Source organism: Leuciscus leuciscus (genome assembly GCF_965113295.1).
Source record: "Leuciscus leuciscus genome assembly, chromosome: 23".
NCBI classification, from domain to species: domain Eukaryota; kingdom Metazoa; phylum Chordata; class Actinopteri; order Cypriniformes; family Leuciscidae; genus Leuciscus; species Leuciscus leuciscus.
In genome coordinates, this window is record NC_138747.1 from 24,382,606 (window position 1) to 24,406,678 (window position 24,073).

Below are 24,073 nucleotides of genomic sequence, written 5' to 3' on the forward strand. Positions count from 1 at the left end.
CTCTCGATGGAGGTTGAACCCAGGATAGCAGGAGAAGTGGACAAGGACGGGGCCGTTGAGTTCTTCTTGATGGGACGTAAACAATGCGATTTGCAATAATTACTCCATTGGCGTACCTCTCCAGATGTCCAGCATATGTCAGGCGAGTGCTGGTTAAGCCAAGGGCGTCCCAGGACGATATCAGATGTGGAGCCCTTCAGTACCAGTAATGAACATCTTTCCTGATGCAAGCACCCGATGGAAAGTTGTAACTCGGGACTGCAGTGAAGAATACTTCTTTTACTGAGAGGTTTGCCCAGAATGGAGTGAATACTCAATGGATGACTCAAGCGACGACGGCGGGCTTGTAACCGGTTGAGCAGAGAGGCTGAGATGAAATTCCCCGCTGCACCAGAGTCAATCAGAGCTTTCGCTGGAACAGAATGTTTTCGGTAGGTAAGTAATACTGGAGTTTGCTTCAGGTTTGATACAGGAAATGGCAGTTCAACTGTACTCACCGCCGAACGACTGGGACGAACGGGACATTCAGCACGGTAGTGTTCAGAAGCTCCACAGTAGAAACACAGATTATTGGTACGACGTCGATTACGTTCTGTTGTGGTTAGTCGTCCTGAGTCGAATTCCATTGGCTCTGGTACTGGAGGGTTTACGGGCTCGGAGAAGCGAGGGGGTCGTGCAGAGGGATTTTGGAAGCAAGCAGTGCGGTGTTGGGCTATGAGAATTGAGCGTTGGATAAGTTTTTCAATCCCGATGGTGTCATCATAAATGGCCAGTTGTAAACAGATGTCAGAGTTGAGTCCTTGACGATAGGCTGTCATCAAGGCAATCTCATTCCATCCGCTGCTTGCAGCGATCGTCCGAAACCTCAGAGCATAATCTGAAACAGAGGAATTGCCTTGTCGTAGGCGAAACAACTGATCGTGAATCGATATGGCATTGGATGATTGAGAAAACACAGTACTGAAATGATTTAGGAACCCGTCGAAAGACTAATGCAGGTGCATCGGAATCCCAGAGAGCTTGAGCCCAGTTCAACGCTCGACCTGTGAGCAGGGAAATTATGAAAGCAATTTTGGCTTTTTCAGAAATGAACTGAGCAGCGTTTACCTCCATATAAAGCTTGCACTGTAGCAGAAATCCTTTGCACTCTCCGTCGCCCGAGTAATTTGCAGGTTTGGCCATGGGACTTACTGAGGCAGGTCGGTAGTTCAGAAGAGTATGACGGAATTCCCTTAGTGTTTCTTGAAGTGTAGGTTGTTGGGTGACGGCTGCGTGCACAGGGGTACTCGGAGAGGTTTCGATGGATGAAGCGGAGATTCCGGAAGCCGTGGGAGCCTGCATTGTGTGTGGTCCGGTCTTCTGTCACACCACTGTATGGACGAGGACACAGAGATAATGGTAACAAAGGTTTATTTAGACACTGTATGCAGCTCCGGATAGCAAGGAAGCACAAAAGGTCAAACTCAGGGAATATAACGTTGAACTTAGAGTCTTTAGTATGCATGGAACAGATATAGTCACTCAGGGCAATGAGCTGGGATTCAGGAAGCTTCGCTGGTGGAGACAAACAGAACGGGTCTTGATCTTGAGGTTATCCAGGTAATAGCTGATCACTGATACAGACAGAGAACACACAGAGTTATGGAAAGTCTGAACTTGAGAATACTTGCGGGATCACAGAGACACTTGGGAATAACACTGGGGAGTCACAGACGTCTGAAGACGAGACCGGACAGTGAACTGGGGTGTGACTGGGGTTTATATCCAGAGTGAGCGTGGCATGTGAAGTGATGAGTTGCAGGTGCAGATAATCAGAATTCGGGTGAGTGTGATCGAGACCAGGTGTGTTGAGTTGACGCTGGCTGAGGTGTGCTGAGTGGATCCGTGACACTGGTGGGGTCTGGTGAAGAGATCCAATATTCCTGTTTCCATTCCAAAAGTCATCCCTGTATCATTTTATTCTGTTAATTTGTTTACCCAAAAGCTATGCAATAAGATGATACTAGAATTTTAATTTGGAGGACATTTGCTGTATGATAGGTTCAAACTAGGTGAAGTGTTTGATTTGATCTTGGTGTATCTTTTTGTGAATGCCATTTTTCAGCCAATTAGATTTCAAGTGATAAACATCTTTTAAAGTAATTCGTAATCCATGTACTGTAAATAAAGACTGATGATTTGTGAGCACACATTTGTTTACTTGCCATGAAAACCTACATCCTGAGCCTTTGCTGAACTTTCACCTCTGCCCCACACCAATAGAAGAGCTCATTAACCAGGACCAATGACCAATTTATTCCTGTACATGAGGCTTTTAAATAAAAAGATTAATTTTAAATGGACACCCTTGCATAAAATAAATCTCAGTAAAACCCAGAGAATCTTTTGAATTCTCATTCATCAAGTGCATTTTTCCTGTAAAGAGAATGACTCAAAAACAAAAGTTTTGCTGTTTTTTTTTTTCTTTCTTTTTTTTTCCTGTGTCATCCCCCAAAATGCTGAAAACCACCAGGCTATAAAACTTCTGTTTGTTTTTCCCAGAAGAGCTCATGGTGAGAGAGGTGAGTTTAGAAGAATGTACTGAGGCACAAGACCTCAAGTTGCACCACATGTGGCTCTAGGCCCGAGTCTACAAGCTGGAATTCAACCCACGTCTGTGAATGCAATTATCAGCAAACAAGACATACTAATGAAGGCTTTTAATGAAACACATGAACCTAAATGTGCAGAGAACATTGGTGGAGTAAGTCTTGGACTGAATAACAATAGAAATAAAGGTGAGACATACATATATATCTGGTCATGCAAGAGCAAACATTTTATAGTTCATCTATAATATTTGCTTGGATAAATGTGATTTATGGGATACAAAGCAAAATCATTTTTGAGAACATTAAGACTGTTCAAAGTTAGGAAAAATAAATAATTTGATTTACTAATTAAATAATTACTAATTACAATAACTTACCGTAATTAAACTAATAATAGTTAAACTAAAGCCAAATTTGTGGGCATAGTCAACTGAATTTATGTTTCTCATGCCTTTAAAATCATTTGATTTAAAGGATTATGTTTAAATGTTTAAAATCTGTTTGGCAGATGAATGTACATTATGCCTTCTTTTGAATTTTGTAGCAAAACAGTTTTTTGTAAATGGGCTGAATAGTAAAGGAGAAGCAGCCAAAAAGTGTTCAGCATATTACAGTATTATAAATTTTTTTTAAATTTTTTTTTTTTATTAGTAGTATTTTCATTCAAATAAATAGTAATAGTAGGCTAATGATGAAGCATGGTGTTTCCAAATTTTTGACCAGTGTAGGTTTAAATTCCGGTTCAGTTCAACTGACAACATTTGTGTCATATTATTACCACAAAACAATATTTTGACTCATCTCTAGTTTATTTTTAATTTTATTTTTAAAGTAAGGTTATGTTGAGGCACTTATAATGGAAGTATTCTTAGAGAAATGTGGAACTTAAAATGTTATAAAATCACTTCCATTTATTCCTCTGTTAAAATTATTGTATTATTTGAGCTGTAAAGTTGTTTTTGTCATTTTGATGTTGTCATGGCAACAAAATTGTAAAATTGAATAAAATCTTTAAAAATGTAGTGGTTATAAAGCAATTTTCACACTAAGTTTGTGTTAACACCTTTATTGTCTATGTCTTGTTGCTATACTTTTGAAACAGTATTTTAACATAAGAATTGTCCCTATTTACTTGCATTGTTAATGCCTTGTTTTTTGTTGTTGTTGTTTTTTTTGTTTTTTTTGTTTTTTGTTGTTGTTGTTTTGGAGGATGAGGGATGTTGATTAAACTTAACTTCTGTTGAACCCAGAATATTTCTTTTAGCTCTTGAAGCAAAACCTATAAAATCCAAAATATGAATGAGAACACCCCCAAAAAAAAGAACTTTAGGTGTAAGACGCATTAGAATTTTCTCATAAGACTCAGAAAACAAGTAGGCTAACTCTTGATCATTGGTTGATTGTGTGTGTGTGTGTGTGTGTGTGTGTGTGTGTGTGTGTGTGTGTGTGTGTGTGTGTGTGTGTGTGTGTGTGTGTGTGTGTGTGTGTGTGTGTGTGTGGAGAGAGAGACTCAAATCCAAGTATTTTTTGCCCCAGCTTTACACATGAACCTTGGAATGAAATGAAAGGTGTGATCTGTGAAGAACCAGACTGCAGATGACGTCAGAGACGTGGTATAAAAGCAGAGGAGACACAGACACACTCAGAACTTTAGATCTGCTGCCCTCCTCAGACACAGGCACTGAACATGCTGTGGACTCTCCTGTTCAGCTGCAGCTTTTATCTGCACAGCGATCTGGTTTCGGCTCAAGGAATATCCAGAGGTGAGTTGACTTTCTTCATAAATTTTTATTTTTGTTGTATCTTATAGGCCTATATATATTCTGAAATCTGAAGTCTTTGTAGAGGAATATCTAAAGTGTAAAGTGTACAAGATTATTTCAGAGAGTATATTCATAACCATATGTATGAGTTATATATAATAATATAAACATTATTATTCTAAAAAAAAAATTTTTTACAAAGCTCCTAGAAGGGTTTATGCTAAGAATCTTTATACTATTTACCAAGTAAGTCTAATCATGTGGGCAGGTTTTGGAATGCTTTAATAACATATATACAGCTGAATAGAACATTTCCATTCTGCAAGTTGCAAGATAAAGATCAACATTTTAAGTGGCCCACCAGTCAAGATGAATAACTGATAAGTTGAGCTTATGGAATCCTGGAATGCATATGGAAAACACTGATGTCGCTAATGGAAAGAGCACACTTCCCTTCTGTTTGTCTGGACTGCTCTCTGGGGAGGGGAACCTCTGACAGAAGCCCCTCCTCCTAAGTTTGTCTCTTAGATTTTTATTTACTTATTTCTTTTTTATTTAACATGTTTTTAAATTTACCGGAATCATCAATGGAGAAAAGCTAAACCTAACCCTTATTAGGACCCTAACCCCACATCTAGAGCTGAGAAAGAAATGGTCTCAGGTTGATTTGATCATTCTGGTGTTGCTGCTCCTGTGGCTCATAAAATCCAGCCTCATAAATCAAAACCGCAACAGTTTGTATCCTGTCATAACAACATGTTCACCCATGAGATTAATCAAAATGACGCATGATATTTGGGTTACATGTTATGGTCATGCTGAAACACAGAAAGCAGGATCCACCATTAGGCAACAAACTTAGATTGGCCTTTGCTATTCACAAACACACAGCATAAACACTCAAATGTGTGTGAGACACAGATGTAGTCCTTGGCAAATTACTGTAATACAGTTCCTGACTGCTAAAATGTCAGATGCTGAAAAATCATCCACAGGGCCTGCAGGAAAAGACATTATATTTTGAGCGGGGCCTTACAAGCATTAATCATGAAACTGTCCTGTTGTTCTTAGTTTACTGTTGAAACAGGTTTCAAAGGGATATTTCACCCAAAAATGAACATGAACACCCTTTTTTACACACCCTAAACCTGTATGACTGTCTTTATTCCGCAGAAGGAAGACATTTAGCATAATATTTAATGAGCTCAAAAAGATATAACAATAATATTTAACCATAAAAGTACCGTGTTTCATGCTTTATTGTAAGCCATTAGATACTGTAGCTGTGTGTGAACAGAAAGAAACTTAATACACAATGTTTGGTTTGGAAACATGAAGGTTCCAAACCAAGAATTATCTTTCGATAAATCAGCATGTTGCTAAATCATCTTTCTAATTCTACATGGTTTACTACAGATGGTGAGATTATCAAACAGATTAAAGGCACAAACCAGGAGCTTGCTGAAATCAAAGAACTACTGAAGCAACAGGTAATTCAGAAACCAATCGTAATGGGCTCTTCAATCATTTCCTTAAGTATGTCATTGTAAATTATCAAGGTAAATGACTTTGTATGAAACCTCTGGCATCCACTAACAATCTTTATTTAACCCCCCTGTGCTCCTCATTTGGGAGTTAATACAAGTTACTCAAATACGAGAGTAAAGAAAGAAAAACATGTAGGCCTAATACCATGGAGTAACCACTAGATTCATGAACAGCTCTCCAAAGAGAGGCTTTTTGACTGCGAAGACCAAAAGTGTGACTATTTTATTACGACCACTTAGCCTTTTCAAATCATGCCCTCAAATTTTTTTTTTTTTTTTTTTTTTTTGTGTGTGTGTGTGTGTACATATAGCAAGTGCCATAAAAAAAAAAAAAAACATTACGATGAAGCTACGATGTTTTTAATTTTCAAAAATTTTTGGTCAAAAGTGACAGAAGAGCACCAGAGGATATCATGACAGCATGCTGTGAGAAAGTCAAAGACCGTGATGTAAATGTTGATATCTTAACTATATTTGGAGGGAATTCCCTTGTTGGAATGTATACCACTTGTATCCCTTGTATACCACAGCTGTTGAACACACACAGAGACATACACACAGAAACTTGCATTACCACCTCCAGTTGTGTGTATATATATAATTTCAACAGCCTGTCGTCAATTAAGACTTACTTATTGTATAAATGAGCAATGTATTCCTGGAGATACAAATGGTACAACAGAAAATTAATGCAATATTTTGAACAAAGATATGAAAATGTGTTAGAACCGATACATAAATCCTTCATGGATAATACTTCACAATACAATGGCACTAATATGGATTAATTCATGCTTAAAGGTGGTATCAGTGATTTCAGGCCCAAAAATATATATATATTTTTTCCTAATGATCCGCTAGCTGCCCGCCCCATAAGCATGCCGTCAAAAAACCGCGTCTCCGTAGGCAGCCTAGGCTCTGAGATCTGCACACAAAAACAAATGGTTTCACCAAACACTCAAAACAAAAACAAATAGTGTTCCATTTGTTTTTGTGTGCAGATCTCAGAGCCTAGGCTGCCTACGGAGACGCGGTTTTTTGACGTAATCAATGATACCACCTTTAACTAATGCACAGATAATTGTATGACTCATGAAGAACTAAGATTAATAGATTAAGTAATATATGAATTTCTATTAATTAAATGTGTCATGATGTATTAATTAATAAAATATACGGTATAGTATTAACTAATCGAAGCCATGCATTTCAACATCCAGTTGTCTGCTTTAATTAATCATTAGCTAATGATTTGCAAAGGTATCATTATGTTATTTTACTTGTTGATAATTATATATATATATTTTTTAATAACATTCCTGCCTATTAAAAAGTTAAAACACATTTTAGTTATTATACATTCTTACACAACACTGACAAATGAACAATTTGTTTTATAGATACAGGAAATAGTTTTCCTGAAGAACACGGTTATGGAGTGTGAAGCCTGTGGTGAGGAATTCTAAGCTTATCATTGCATCAGATTTATCATCACCTAAATATTGGATATTCATTCTCTCTTGTCCTTGTAGGCATGAGACCAGTAGATCCACAGCCTTCATGTGATCCCAACCCCTGTCACCCTGGTGTGGAATGCATTATGACACCCAGTGGCATCAAGTGTGGCCTGTGCCCGGAGGGCATGACAGGAAATGGAACTCACTGTACTGATGTTGATGAGGTGAGTGGGCTGCCTGAGCTGAAATAGGGTGAATTCCAATCAGAAGTGAGCATCCATACTCACTCCAAAGGGGGCTCTTAAAGTGGGGACTCTGGAGGGAGCAGGGAAATTGTGTCTTTAGGGAGCTTTGAATTTGTCTCTAAGGGAGCAATGGCACTGTCACTTATTATCTTTACCTGGAACGTTATCATGACAATACAGCATAGCATCTATCACTCCATTAGCTGTTCTTACAACTAATTCCTTTTTACTGCTGTTAATATAGTTGTTGCAAATAAATATACATTTATAATTAAGTATTAAAACATGCTTTATGTGTATTTGTGTGTGTGTGTGTGTGTGTGTGTGTGTGTGTGTGTGTGTGTGTGTTCCTCCCTCTCTGCTCTCTTTATAAAGCTTGCTGTCTCTTATTAGGATCATGCAGGTAGTCATTTTTACCTACTGTTTCACATTTTTTAAGCACATTTTTTAGCAAAAAAAAAAAAAAATGTAATTGCATGTGAAATGCATGACAAATATGTGGTAACAGGGTTATTTTAGCTATCTAAAACTAAAACATAAAACCTGTTACTCAAAATAAAATGAATGCTAACTAAAATAAAATAAAATAACAACATTTTAACTAATTTCATTTCAGCTAGATGTCAAAGCATTTGTCATTTTCATTTAGTTCATCCTGATGTACTAAAATAAATAAAACTGAAATAAAAATGAATAACTCTATTAATAACAAAAAAAAACTATTCATAACTAAAAACTATGATTTTTTAAAAGTAACTAATAAAAATGACAAAACCATAAAAAAATGTATACTTGACCTAAAACTAAAATTAAATGAAATTAATTTGTCACAACGAAACAACTTATATTATATATTATATTATTCTATTTATTCATTACTCCCCTGCCATCTATAGTAGTTTTAAAATGAATCGCAAGGATGATAAAATTGATCAAATGACTTCCTCAAAGTGACCATCGCATGCACTCTTCGCTAACGGCCTTGTGGAAGGGCCCTTCGTGAAGGTATTCGGTTGTTCCCTTTTTTTTGGAACGGCCTTACAAATTAAGTCCCCTTCCCAAGGTGCCTTTCAAGGGTGAAAAAACGGAATTTGGAAGCCGCTGAACAACTTGAATTATTTTATTTATATGTTAACTCAAACTCTCCCGCCATCTAGCTTTAAAATGGCTCACATAACCGTAAACGGTAAAAAAATATTTCCTCAATTGCATGTACCCTTCACTAACGGACTTGTGGACGGGCCCTTTATGAAGGGATTAACTTTCATTTGGAATGCCACTACAAATGGCATTCACTTCCTGAGGTACCTTTCTAGGGAGCTAAAATTTCGCTTTGAATTATCCCTTAGTCTTTTTCTCTTAAGGATTTATGGTGCTGTGTGGAATAATGTCTCTAAATATTTTTAAAGAACAAATATTTAATTTGTACTTCACTGCAGAGTAAGATTTTTGTTCTCTACTATTTCTTTGTTGTACAGTGTGCTGTAATGCCATGTCACATGGGGGTGAGATGCATTAACACATCACCTGGTTTTCGCTGTGGGCCCTGTCCAGCTGGGTACATGGGCCCCCAGGTGCAGGGGGTTGGACTCGCCTATGCATCTGCCAATAAACAGGTATCATTTTTATATGAGAATAATCATGAGGCAATCAATGGATAAAATGTTTGAAATTAAATGGAAACTATTATATGCAGGTCTGCCCAGACATTAATGAGTGTGAGAACTCAAATGGAGGCTGCGTGGAGAACTCCAACTGCATCAACACACCAGTGAGTGATGCTTTATGGTCTGTTGGTCACAGCAGCAGAGCTACGTTTAAAGCAGTGGTTCTTATCTGGTGGTTTGCAGCCCAAAAATTGGTTCTACTATTGATACACTCTAAAAAGAGACATCTGCCAGTAGTTACTTCTACCTGATCTGACACTTAAAATAACTTTTATCAACTAATCAGTTAATTTACATGTGCCCATGTAATTAGGTGCCTATTTCATTTTAGGTTAAAAATATTTTCAGTTGAAGGGTCACAGACATGACATGCACAACAATTTTATATCATGGACACAAATTAAGAATTCATTCCCATGATTTGATCCCAATTAATTTATGGCCACGTCTTATCAAAATGTTCCCTCGTTTTTGGTAAAACTCGTCACCTCTTATTAATTTGTTCCCACATTTTCAGCAAATCATGACCAAATTGTATTAATTCTTTCCCTCATTTTAGGTAAATTGTGGTCATGTTGTAATAGTGTTCCCTCGTGTTAGTTAAATCATGGACACATTACTACAATGTGACCATAACCACAAAACGGGATCAAATTTATACATTTAGGAAACAAATTAATAAGTGTGGGAACAAATTCCTAATTCATGCAAAATATATGCATCCAAACTATAAGGTATTTTGGAACAAGTTCATCTGTTCAGCTAAAGCTAGCTAAATTAGGCAGATCCTAACATATGCAGGTTGCGTGATATGCCCTTATCCTTAAATATAATTACAAAAATAGAGCCAGACTTCATTAAATACTGGTTATAGATTTGATGCATCCCAAGATTCATTGCGCACCGGGGATGACAACATTTTTTACACTTTTTTAGGTTTACACCGGATTAAAACGGGAATGAAACCAAGGCTGTGAGGGATAGACATACATCTCTTCAGTGGGTTTAACTGATATTTAATGTGTCTTTGGATTGTCCTGCTGATGAAACACTGCAAAAATATCTTTCCAAGAAATTGAAGTACACAAAAAACTCCAGACAACATGAGCTGTGGTAAAGTGACCTAGGAGCTTTATACCGTGTTTTTTTTTTATTTATTTTTTTACAGCAGATGCTATTGAAAACACAGTAAGGCTACCCCTCACAGCCTCGCTTTCATACACTGCTCTGAATGAGGTCAATTGGGTTTCAACTTACTTAAATATCTACCGATACAAATGTAAATACAAAAATAAAAAAATAAAACCTGGTTCAAAGCATAGATTGTAAAAAATATGAATGTAGTGTCCGTGACGTCACCCATAGGTTTCTGAAGAGCATTTTTGAAGCCTAAAGTGGGCGGAGCTGGCCGTCGCCATCTTGGCAGCGCGCCACCGCGCATCACTCCCGGATAACAGAAAATGGGCAAAGAGGTTCAAAGGACAAAAGATATTGATATATTTTACCAAGATACAATTTTATAGATAATTTCTGCTCTTTATTATGTACATAAATGGATCATGGTGAACATATTTACATAAGTTGTGAACCCTGAATTGGATCACAGCTATTGCGTTGGCTCACCACAATGCAATGTAAAAACTAATCAAACCAGATGATAACCACTGGTCTACAAATTTGGAGAAATTGATTCATATCAATCAGTGGGAGCATCTTTTTTGTACATTTTTGTACATACACATTGTATGTTTATGGCAGGGCTCTTTTCGTTGTGACCGCTGTAAGACTGGTTTTGTTGGGGATCAGGCGAAAGGCTGCAAAGCTGAGCGGTCTTGTGGTAATGGTCAGCCCAATCCTTGCCATGCCAGCGCAGAATGCATTGTTCATCGTGATGGACAGATTGAATGTGCAGTAAGTCAATGATCATATTTGACATATTTCACATATGCAAACAATGGATGTGACTGGCCTAACTATTATAATCTGTTTTAGTGTGGAATTGGTTGGGCTGGAAATGGATACTTATGCGGAACAGACACTGATATTGATGGCTTTCCTGATGAAAAGTTGGAATGTGTTGAAGAAAACTGTGCAAAGGTAAAAAAATAAAATAAAAACAAAAATAAAGAATTAAGATGTATTGCACTAAGCATTAAGTTAAAACAAAGTAAAAAGTGAAGAACTTTTGTGTTGAGGTCTGAGTTAAATGCTTTTCTAGGACAACTGCCTCACTGTTCCAAACTCCGGCCAAGAAGATGCAGACAAAGATAACATTGGTGATGCATGTGATGATGATGCAGATGGAGATGGGATCCTAAACACAGAGGTCAGAGGTCACCGCACCATCTTGGTTAAATGCTATAATATCACCAGATAGACAGTTGTAATCAAAATTATTTAACCCCCATTGCAAATCCAGTTTATTGGCAAAATTGACAGACTTTTAGCTTTTTGCAATGAACCAATCAAACAAAAGTAATTGAAATAGCTCAACACAAAAAAAAATTTCAAGTGATTTCCCCAAATTCAACTGAAAATGCAACTTTTACTGACTTTTGCAGTCTCAAAATTATTCAACCCCTCCGAATAGAATCCCTCACAACAGCACAAATCTGTAAAACAGGTGTTGTCTCACACCTGATGCAACTAATCAAGGGCTTCATTAGTTGCACTATGTTTGCTTGAGCTAGAACACATGAAATATCTGAACTGGCTAGGTTTGTTAAGTTTCACATTTAACTGCATGTTAGAAATTTGGTTAAAGCAGGGCTATGCAGTTTCGGGAATTTCTTCGCTGTATTCTCGCTTTTTGCTCACAGGTTTCTCTATAGAGCTCCCCCTACAGCTTCGGAATAGATATTTGACAACACTGTCGAAAAACTCGTTGGCGACTCTCAGATACCAGAGGCTAGTAGATCAACGACATCAAAGCAGATGGGACATTCTTTAAAACGTCTTCTTCATTCGGGTTCGAACAGCGTGAGGGAGCGCAATAATGACAGAATTTTTGCTGATTATTTTGCCGTAAAGCAATTTGTTACATCGCGAGATGTAACGCGATGTAACGCCCTCCGGCCCAAAGTTGCAAGGGTGGTTTTTCGGCTCACAGGCACTTGGGTGCAGAGCCGATCCTGACCTCCCTGGGGCCCTAAGCAAAAAAAAATTAAGGGGCCCTCCTACCTGACTCACACTAAATAAACAATAAGTAAAATTTACTTCTTTTTTTTTATTTCACACGCATATTTTTTAAGTTAATTTCACATATGGAATTAAGTATACGTTACTTAACTAAGTTAGGTGAAAGTATTTTAACTTGGCTAGTAAAAGGTTGGGTAGTATCAATTTAGTTGAAATTTCCTTTGCATTACATTTCACTCAAACAATATAATATTAAATTATACCACACATTTATGGTATGTGCTTTACTTGGGAAATCCATGTACTTTATACTACAGATATTTTTGCGAGACACCATATCTACATGTCAGATGTTAAGCATAATGTGAATGCAGAGACCTCAATACTTGTAGACAATACACAATGCCAATAACATTTGATAGAAAATGAACTCCAAATGTCACAAAATGGCAAGTTACTAATCCTGACAACAAAAGCAAAGATAAAACTGTAAATACAGCTGGAAAACAGTGAAGAATTAACCTTGTTAATTAATCAAGGTTCAGTGCATGATTGGAACCCCAATATCAGAATTTGTTTTTTATTACGTAGATATTTACGCTTTTGTTTACTTGCTGAGTAATAATATTATAAAGGTAATATAATAAAGGTAATTCCTGATATCAGAAATAGACAGTGTTACTAGTAAAATATTAAGTATTCACACTTCAAATAGAACAAATTGAATTCTTGAAATCACAAATGCATCCTGTGCTGTGAATGAATAAAAGTAGCTAAAATTGCCACAGCATGTCACTGTGTTTTAAATGATAACAGCAATACTTAATACTTGAAGGTTATTATTTACTGAGGGATGTGCATCCATATTGACCGGTATGTCCAGTCAATCAGCATCTTAATTGCAATATAGACTATAAAGCCAATACATTGTTTTCCATCTGGCATTGCAGAGTTGTAACTTAACCTTGACTTGGAGAGTAGATGATCATTGTCTTGTTTTAAAAGTATGTGTGCCTACGCCTACAATGAGGATTGTCATCCCGCTATTGTAGTTTATTTTGGAAAGTGCGCGTTTCATTTCGTGCACGCGCATATGAACGCATGTTAACGTGCGACGCGGTTATCTTTTCCCAGCTGCAGTTTATAAACAAGCAAACTCAGTCTACCTGATTGCTGTTCCCACAATTCACTCGCATAGTGTTTTTTCCTCTTTCTTCGTGACCAGAAGGATAGTTCCGCTTCATTTTCTCACGTCTCAACGATGTTGTAATCTTTGATTGACGCGCTTTGACACGAGGGGGAGGCGGGGCCTTGAGTAATTTGCGGGGCCCTACGCAGCTTGCGTAGTGTGCGTATAGGGCGGATCGGCTCTGCTTGGGTGCGAGACGACCACCATTCAACCCGAAAAAAGTCATATAACTATTCCTATGACTCCGAAGCTGTTCGGTTAAGGTAAAAAAGTTACTTAGTTCACCTTTAAGTCAAAAGAATGGTCCAACAAGTTAAGAGAAGATCTCATCACCCTTCACAAACAAGGAACAGGATACAAAAAGATTGCGAATTCACTAAATGTTCCTAGAGACAGCGTTAGAATTATGGTTCGGAAGTTCAAAGTTAAAGGAACAGTGGTTACACTACCTGGACGGGCAGAAAAAGGAAGCTATCAACGGCTGCAGCCAGATTTCTGAGAATGCAGGTTCAGAAATTTGTTCATTGCAAACTGCTGAAAGTATGTACATTTTGCCAATAAACCTGATTTGCAATGGGGGTTGAATAATTCTGATTAAAACTGTATGTATGCTTTGTTCTAAAACCTGGTTAGCTGCCTTGCTGTCTGCTGCCTGCATAGACAGCTGCCTTCTTAGGAAGCATCCTAATCCAAATGGAGCTTCATTCAAGTGACCAACTGGACTGAACATTCTACATAGGCAATAGTTTTGCACAGCATACATAATGCTGCATGTAAATGGAGAGGAGACTTGACTCACTACTGATTCTAATAGAGTTCGATGTTAGCATGTTGTTCAGCTAATATTACACTTAAAATATTACATTAAAATGCATATCACAGACAAAGCTCATTAAGGGATATTTCCTAGATTGGCTTCTTCATAAAGATATTTGTGATGCTGCCTAATGGTGCGTTCACACCGGACGCGAATAGCACGTCAGGCGCGAGTGATTTCAATGTTAAGTCAATGCAAAGACGCGTTACGCGCGTAAAAAATTCCTGCGGCGCGAATGAGGCGTAGAGCACGGCGCGGTAGACGCGTATACGCCTCATTCGCGCGTCAAGTTCGCGCGAATAGCGTCTATCTAATTGAGCGTCTAGCGCGTTAAGCGTGTTACGCGTGTTACGCGCGTTACGCGCAAATGATTTTATTAGTGCTTTTTGTGCATTCACGCGTTTGACGGGAATTCGCGTCTGCCGCCCGAGTCTTTGTGGGAACTTCTGCGTCAATTCGGGCCGCGTTAACCAATCAGGAGCCTGCTTGCTGCTGTCACGTGGTGAAGTGACAGTTTATAATGTTATTTTATGTTTGGCCTCAATAAATTATTTTGTAATATGACTAATATGCACAACAAAGCAAATCTTTCACATAAAAACTCGATTTCAATATATGAGAGATACTCATTTTGTATTGAATGCAATTTATTCCATATCTATATGAAACATTATTAATCTAATGTAAAGACAACAAACACAATTTAGTGTATACAAACTAAAAAAAATAAAAATCACAGGACAGGTTTCACTTTTGGAGGCTGGCTCCATTTATTATCAAAACAAAAATAAATGACAGATTAGGTTGGTGCGGGCGAGGGTGAACCTCGCGCCGGGCTGTACAGCGCGGGCTCGTCAGGCAACGACCACTTGAGGCCGAGGCCTTGTACGGCCTACGCTGTCCTCGTCAGCGTCCTCACCGTTAGGTCCACCAAACCTAGCTCCTGGACCAAATTGTGAAACTCCTGAAACCCTCCGGAGGGTCTGGTGGACCCGAGTACAGCGACGATGTCCCCTACGCAGCTGTTTCTGCTCTCCAGAGCATATACGAGCGGTGACTCTCTCGATTAATGCTAACGCTAATGCTCGATAAACATCTAAAAAAGATGGCCGCCAACGGGTTTTGAAACTTTTGCCTCTGACGCGCGTAAATTTCGCTTCAAACTACGCGCGAATTAACACAAAGTGGTCAAGAGTATAACTAGACGCGGCAGGCGCGAATTTGACGCGCTATTCGAGTCCGGTGTGAACGCACAGTAAGAATTTTGTCAAATGCTAACTTTGAAGATTGCTGCTTACCTTTTAAAACATACTTTATGTTGGGATTATGCCCAATGCTGTCTATATAGGCATTTGGGAGCTGTAAGCCTAAACTACCAGTTCTCATGACCATCTTACTGCTTACTTCTCTGATAGGACAACTGTGTGCTCGTCCCCAATATCAATCAGAAGAATATTGATCAGGATGATTATGGAGACGCTTGTGATAATTGCCGTCTGATCAAAAACAATGATCAGAAGGATACAGATGGCGATGGTCAGGGTGATGAGTGTGATGATGACATTGACGGGGATGGTAAGACTTTAGATATTTCCTTCATTGGGTTACTATGAACAGCTGCATTGGTCCAACTGAGAAGATTTGCTTTCTAGGAATAAAAAATGATAAGGATAACTGCAAAAAGGTACCAAACCGTGACCAGAAAGATCGAGATGGTGATAATGTTGGTGATGCTTGTGACAGCTGTCCCTACGTCCGCAACCCTGATCAGGTCTGATTAACTCTTTATTAATTTCTCACTTGTAACTTCTCTCTTCTCTTTACCCAGAATGGTTTGATGTCAGAATTTGTTTTTAGAGTGCACACCCTTGCCCGCTTAAAAAAAAAGTGGTCTGGGTGTGGTCTTGCAAATTTTGGTACCCAAAGATCTGGTTGTCCAGACTCAAAAGTACAATGTAAAAAAGAGACTGCAGAGTGATAGAGGTGGAATAAAACTCTGAATCCAAGAAATTGAGGTATTAAAAAAGCCTACATAACTCATTATTCTCCTTCTTTCTGCTACAGATGGATGTGGATAATGATTTAATTGGTGATCCTTGTGACACAAACAAAGACAGGTATTACAAAACTCCAAATGCTGGTTCCCATTGGTAACACCCATAATCAGAATGTTCAATCCAATGCTTTGGTCTCTGTCCTCAGTGATGGAGATGGGCATCAGGACTCACGAGACAACTGTCCTGCAGTTATCAACAGCTCCCAGCTAGACACAGACAAGGATGGCATTGGAGATGAATGTGATGATGATGATGACAACGATGGCATTCCCGATCTCCTTCCACCTGGTCCAGACAACTGTCGTCTGATTCCAAACCCACTGCAGGAGGACTTTGATGGTCAGGTTTTAAAGCTTGGAAACCTTACTTTACGTCAAACTGTTATACTAATACCATTATTCTGAATGAAATAATCTCCTGTTCAAAAGACCAACATATGTTGTGTTTTGGATGATGGTCCCCAATATGGAATACTGGCGTTTCAACCTGCCTTCTTAACTAGTTTAACTGAAAAGACTTTATGAACCATATTGACCAACACCAAACCAACAAACCTAGATAGATTAGCATGGAAAGTTTCTTCTTTTTTTTTTTAGCAGGGTTACAACCCTTCTTGTAGATTGTTTTCAGCCATTTTCTGATCTTGTTGGTTTGTCATGTATATGTCAGATCATAATCATCTGCATAATTTTCTTGACTGTTTATTTGCAGGTGATGGCATTGGCAACATTTGTGAGAATGACTTTGACAATGATACATTTAGCGACAGCATTGACGTTTGTCCTGAGAATGCTGAGGTCACGCTCACCGACTTCAGAACCTATCAGACTGTAGTTCTAGATCCAGAGGGTGATGCGCAGATCGATCCAAACTGGGTGGTGCTTAATCAGGTCTGTCTGCCTCTTTCTGCCTCATTGATGGTGGCAGTCAAAGTTCTCACAGTGTGAACTTACTAAGGAATGCTCATCCTTTTTAACAGGGAAGAGAGATTGTTCAGACCATGAACAGTGACCCTGGACTGGCTGTAGGTAAGAGATTATGACAAGGAAAAACAACGTAGTGGATGTACTGTCAAGTTGATTCCAAGCTTAACCCCTCTGGTTACTCCAACAGGCTACACAGCATTCAATGGTGTGGACTTCGAAGGGACGTTTCATGTGAATACTGAGACGGATGATGACTATGCAGGCTTTATCTTTGGCTATCAGGACAGCTCAAGCTTCTACGTGGTAATGTGGAAGCAAGTGGAGCAGATTTACTGGCAAGCCAATCCTTTCCGAGCTGTAGCGGAGCCTGGTATCCAACTAAAGGTGTGATCTGGTTTCGTTAAGTGCAGAGTAACAACTTTTATTGCTCGGATCAAATATAGTATCAGTTTGATTGTTTGTTGTTTTTTTGGTAGGCAGTGAAATCAGACACGGGACCTGGAGAAAACTTGCGAAATTCACTCTGGCACACAGGTGACTCAACTAACCAGGTGAAACTCTTGTGGAAAGACTCCAGAAATGTTGGCTGGAAAGACAAGACGTCTTACCGCTGGTTCCTGCAGCACAGACCCCAAGAAGGCTATATTAGGTATAATCAGATGGACAATGTTTCATCTGCAAATCCTCCTGCTTTTTATTTAGAATATTGTTTAATGGTAAATACTCTGCATATCTTGCATGCAGGGTTAGGTTCTATGAAGGTCAGCAGATGGTAGCAGACACAGGAATTATTATTGACACAACCATGAGAGGAGGCAGACTGGGAGTTTTCTGCTTCTCTCAGGAGAACATAATCTGGGCCAACCTGCGCTACAGATGCAACGGTCAGTTATTTTGATAAAATATCTTTTGCATACATTAGAAAATAAGTAAACAGTCTACACTCACTCAAAGAGCTTACTCTCAGGCCAATAAATAATCTGAATTCCCAACAGTTCTACACATCCTTGGGCACTTGCTTGCTCATTTATTATTTTGGCTCATTTGAAAATACTTAAAGCTACCAATAGTAATACTCCTAAATGTTTAACATATTTTACTTTTTTTTTTAAAGTTATCATGAAATAAATAAAAAATCTATTGATTTTTATTTATACAAAATAAAGGTAAATACATTTAACAGGTCTTTTTTTAGCATGATTCATTGAATCATGTTATTTCAAATTTATGACAAAAGCAATATATCATTTTTCAATAATTCCCTTTTGGATTCCTTTTCCAATTCCCATTGGACTTTCAATGAATATCCTTTCACTTGGAAGACTTTATAGGCTACATTTTGCAGAATCCAGCAGATTTTCCCATTGAAAAAAGTGCAGAATCATCTTTTTTCTTTTTTGTATTATTCAGGTAAAATGTGTAATATGGGTATACAAAATTCACAGTCTCTGAGGAGAAAATTATAAAATTCTATTGTATTTCCTCTTTGTTTTTGCAGATACAATCCCAGAGGACTTTGAGACATTCAGAACCCAGCAAATCCAGCTTTTTTAAACTCAAACTCAACATCAGAGTTATTTTTTACAAGGTTAATGTGATTTGAGTTGTATATTTCTGTCATGTGTGTCATATTTCATACTAAATTTTTTATACTTTAAGAACAACAGTAGACAAGCCTTCTTTAAAACCCCAAATGACTGACAGATACACTGATGACACTGCATTAGCACTGAGGTCACAAACACCAGAATTTAAATATATATATGTATTTTAAAAACACGTACAGAAATACAGGTTACAAAATATAAATGATATAACAAGAAGGCTCTGATATATGCAGCTGAGACATCATGCACGTCCATATTTAGTTTTTTTTTGTTTTTTTCTGAGAAAGGAAAAGGTCAGCAATACAACAAAGACAAAATCAGTTCCTTCTACAATCAATTACCACAAACAGGAGACAAAGATGACCACACCAGCACAGCGACTATAGAACTGGGCCTCTGGATAGATCCAACCCAATGAAAGCTCTAGACAACCACAAATTATATGTCCTAATATACCGTTAATTCCAATAAAGAGCGAGCACTGTTTATGCTCACAAAATGAAAGATCACAAAGATTTGATGTGCATTCTGTAATCTAACACTCTCATGAGCGGTTTGTTTACAATGTCTTTTAATACTTATTAACCTGCCTTAAGTGAGATGACAGTTGACGAAATAAAAAATATATCATCTTTACAGAAAGAAATCAATGTAGATGGCACTTAGTTTATGCTAATGCTATGAGTTAAGGGGAAGGGTTGTTATACTGATCAGCGCTATCCTATGGGTCACTATCATTATGTTTATCAAGAAGTACATCCCATCTAGTCAACTATGTCCTTATTAGTCTTAATGGTACGGACATGGTAATCATGGTAACTAACTGCTTAGCAGTTCTATTAAGGCTTAAAGGGGAATTTACGCTAAAGGGGGTTTGCTCTCACACAAATAACCAGGACACAAATGAACAAGTCCAACATACATGTAAGTGCTGTTAGCTAAAACCGCTCCAATAAAATGCCCCAAACAGGCAGTTTGGCTGCATGCTGCATGTTCATCAACAACAGATTATTTGACCAATAAACACATGCAGTCTGCCCACATCTCCTAATGTTTAACATGGTAAAGCAACAAACAGACTGAGCCCTTTTTTCGGTTTGCATTGGGAAGTCACATATACGCTTCCAGAATTGTTTTCCCTCTGAATTATCAGTGCAATACAGAGAACAGTTCACAAAGAACACCTTCACAATAAACTGGGGGAAAATGCATGTACAGGGTTGAACAGTCGGCATTCTCAGAAAGTAAAACAGTCCAAGTTTCATGAGCAAAGCCATGGCTGAAGCCCCTAGGAGCAACAGCCAGAAGATTTTGAAGTAATGCACATACGTCAGTATGAAAGCTGCCATATCTTCCAGATTTCTGACAGGATTTCAAATGGAAACTCAAGATGCAAGGGCTGAACAAATCGATAGGGAGGGGGAATGACCCAACTGAAGTTAACAAACATGCTACAACTGTGATGAAAAGAAAAATGCTACTGTGACCCCAAAAAAGCCAACATAACAGATCATAAAAAACAACAACAACAAAGAAACAAAAGTGCTTTGGTCAAGCATTGCCAAGCAGGTCATTTGGTGTAATGCACTATAATAACACGGAGCCCCATAAATACATTCCATTTCTAAACATGATCATAGACGTAGTTATCAGTGATAAACCAGTAAAATGATACCACTAGCATTAATTAAAACATGCACTGTGTCTCTGGAATCTATTTTGTTTTATGTTCAGTGAATCTTTTTTACTGGAATCAGCCAAGCTAATGAAGACCTCGTTCTCTAACGGTATTTTCTCATTTTGACATGCTGTCGTCATATTCCTGTGATAAGCTTTATGTACACTGTTTTCAGGAAAAAAAAGTGTCTGAGACAAACACGTTCATGGAAAACGTGAAAACAATAGAAGAAATATTCTGAATGGCACAGTTTGAAGAATAAAATGTATTGCAGTTTTTGTTGTCTAATAAATCTCCACCATCTGAGCCAATCCCTACTTCTCAGCCCTTAGTACAACACAATTCATATTCAAACAAAAATATTCCAGATTGTTAGTTGATTAATGCTTTTAGTTTGCATAGGAATTACAAATGGGATTTGCACCGTTTTAATAGTTATTTCCTTGAAGGATCCAAATGTCCAAAATTTATCTGGCCAAAAAGGGCTAAACTCCACCAGGTTATTTGTCCAAAGTAGCATAAACTTTGTGTTTTTGGATTGACAAATTAGATACAGTGGGGCCCAAATGTATAATTTCTTTAAACAAATCTAAAACATCTACGCTATATAAACTATATCATCCGCATAACAGTTAAAAAAAAAAAAAAAAAATCTCTTAGATTTTGTGGTAACACTTTACAACAAGGTTCCGTTTGTGAACATTTAACATAAACTACCAATTAAAAAATACTTCTACAGCATTTATTCATTTTAGTTCATGTTAATTTCAACATTTACTAATACATTATTAAAATACTATATCTGTTAATATTTAATTCCTGAGATGACATGAAAGAACAATGAACAGTTGTATTTATAAAATAACTTTAACAAATGTATTACTCATTGTTAGTTAATGTTACGGAATGCATTAACTAACATTAACTACTGAGACCTTAATGTAAATTGTTGGCAAATTTATTAGTATTTCAGTAACATTTTACAATAAGGTTCCATTAGTTAACATTGGTTAATGCATTACCAGCATTAACTAACAATGAGCAATACAATTGTTATAGTCGTTATTAATCTTGTTAATAAAGTTAACACTGTTAACACTACTCTATAAAAATACAACTGGTCATTATTAGTTTATATTAGCTCAGATACAAGAAGTTCTTTTTTTAATTGTTTTTGTTTTAGATTTTTTTTTAATCCTACAACTTTCCAGGTTTGAATGAAAAAACCCCACTGCATATAGAGATCATAATGTCACTGAACTGTAAATGAGTGATTCCTTAATTCCTTCTAATAGCACAGAGGTCTTCAACCTTGCTTCTGGGGACCCACTGTCCTGCGAATTTGATTTCCAACCTGCTTCAGCACACCTGATTGTGTGCTTTCAAGCGATCCTGAAGAGCTGATTAGCTGATGCAGGTGTGTTTGATTAGAGTTGGAACTCAACTCTGCAGGACAGTGGGTCCCCAAGAGCAGGGTTAAAGACCTTTGCTATAGCACACAGGGCAAAAAACGTCACTTGATCAAAGTGCGACAGGGCTCGAACATACATGTGGGAATGAAAAACACAAACTCCGGTAAACAGCACAGAATAAGGAGCATTACTCTCCCCATGCCAGATGAATGACATCATCTTCACACAGAAACTTGAGTTATGTTTGGCAGTACAAGTACAAACTATACAGCACTCAATACTAAACAAAATGGCATTGGTAAAACAAGAATATCGAGAGGAAAACACTTTGGAGATTAGAAAATCACATCGACAGTTAAAAACAGCATTTTGTTCATATAAGGCAAAATCAGGTCCTCTCACAGTGTAGTGTTCAGCAGTTTTCTGCAGCAGCTCTTGGATCCCGTTTACTGACCACTGTTGAAGCGTACATTACAGCGATAACAGTAATCAAATCTTCAATTTGAATAACATATGCAAAACATACAGAAAGTCACGTGACAGTCCACAAAAACACCAAAATATGGGTTATATTTCTATCAAGAGACTGCTGTACTTTTGCTAGAAAATTTCATTAATTACTGGCAAATATTAAAAAACAAGAATGATAACACCAATCGTGACATCTTGAGATGTTTGGATGTTACAAAATGCTCGCAAATTGAAATGCCATGGAAGCCATTTTGTAAAAGCAAACTTTATGCCTTCCAGTGTACAATGAGCAACGCTCCCTTAAACCCTTAATACACAATCTGGGGGAGTAGTGCTCCTTACAGAAATATAATTAAATAATATATATATATATATATATCTATTATTAAAAAAAATAATTAAAATAAATACATATTATAAATAAATATGTCGATTTCACACACATAATTATACAGACGGATAATTCTTCATGGACATATGGCATAATTATGTAAACATTTTAAAATAGATGAAAGTTGGCAATTCACTTAATGTGACAAAATAATTATAAACATACTGAAGTAAATATGAATTAATAAACATAATCACAATGGTGTGAAAAAGATCCCTATGCCGATGGAATCAAAAGGATAAACAAAACACAAAATACATCAAGACAAACAGAAAATGCATGTTGGCGACCAACCAAGATAACGAAATGCAAACAAACAAAAACAAAACATGAATACATGAAGAGAGTGGATGGTGGACGGTATTGCGCATTGGAAACTATCCAGTGTGGATACAGGACTTCCACCTCCACACCCCCCAAACCCTCGCTGCCATCACCAGCTCCATGAGCGGTTTGGCAGCATGCTGTTGTTGGGTGGTTGGGAGGACGAGGTCAGCCACTCACCAGATGGTGAACAGAGAGGCCATGCAGCGGAATGTCTCGCTTAAAATTGCATTCACAGGTTCACAGTCGATCCATGCGGAATGTGTCCTCAGTGGCCGGGTCGGCGAGAACCATGTCCGGGTCGTTGAGCATGTGCAGTCCGTCTAGTGTCAAGGGGTCGATCTTCAACTCGTCCAATGGGAACTGAGAGTCTGCATCAAAGCTGACGTCACCAACGCTGGCCAATGAGCTGGTGAGGTCTTTGGAGAGACTGGGTGGAGATTCCCCTGTTACTAGTGTGCGACAAATCAAAAATGCCAGTTAGCAACTAATAAAAGGGTGTTCACGCATACAGTGACAATAAAGACTACAGAGAGGAGAGGGGAAGAGAAAGGGTGAATAAAGAGAGAAAAGAGGCTAAAGAACTCGTCCGTGTCTGGCGGTTTTATTGCTATATTCCTAAAGTTATCTTTGGATTAAAGCCCCGAGAACACCCACAAACAAGTATTACACTTGTAGCATGCCTACCATCTAAAAATCTCAATAAGCTTGTGATTTGTTAGTTTTTATATGAAACAAATTCCTTCAAATTCTGTCATTTTTATTACGAAATTCAAACAATAAATGTCGTTTT

General features: G+C 37.8%; 2 protein-coding genes across 3 annotated transcripts in view; one reads left to right on the plus strand and one right to left on the minus strand.

Moving 5' to 3' along the window:
- The first annotated feature begins 4,253 nt into the window (after positions 1–4,253).
- comp (cartilage oligomeric matrix protein) lies at positions 4,254–20,527 on the plus strand. Its single transcript, XM_082156649.1, has 19 exons — positions 4,254–4,354; positions 5,771–5,844; positions 7,302–7,353; positions 7,434–7,582; positions 9,082–9,219; positions 9,300–9,374; positions 11,029–11,181; positions 11,263–11,367; positions 11,489–11,596; positions 15,830–15,989; positions 16,067–16,185; positions 16,479–16,531; positions 16,617–16,810; positions 17,183–17,361; positions 17,451–17,499; positions 17,585–17,781; positions 17,874–18,046; positions 18,142–18,281; positions 18,896–20,527. The coding sequence occupies exons 1-19, from the start codon at positions 4,279–4,281 to the stop codon at positions 18,949–18,951; spliced, it is 2,250 nt and encodes a 749-aa protein (XP_082012775.1). The 5' UTR covers positions 4,254–4,278; the 3' UTR covers positions 18,952–20,527.
- Positions 18,982–24,073, minus strand: part of crtc1b (CREB regulated transcription coactivator 1b) — a 33,026-nt gene continuing 27,934 nt past the window's right edge. The window contains exon 12 of one of the 2 annotated variants that reach the window (XM_082156667.1): positions 18,982–23,732. In XM_082156667.1, coding sequence (XP_082012793.1) covers positions 23,521–23,732 — 212 coding nt within the window. In that variant the 3' untranslated portion in view covers positions 18,982–23,520. The remainder of the gene's footprint in view (positions 23,733–24,073) is intronic. The other variant, XM_082156666.1, reaches the window with a different exon arrangement.

Coding starts and splice junctions, on each gene's coding strand:
- comp (XM_082156649.1), top strand. CDS start 4,279: ATGCTGTGGACTCTCCTGTTCAGCTGCAGCTTTTATCTGCACAGCGAT. Junction 16,811..17,182: donor ACTGCAGGAGGACTTTGATG/GTCAGGTTTTAA, acceptor GTTTATTTGCAG/GTGATGGCATTGGCAACATT. Junction 17,782..17,873: donor AGCCTGGTATCCAACTAAAG/GTGTGATCTGGT, acceptor TTTTTTTGGTAG/GCAGTGAAATCAGACACGGG.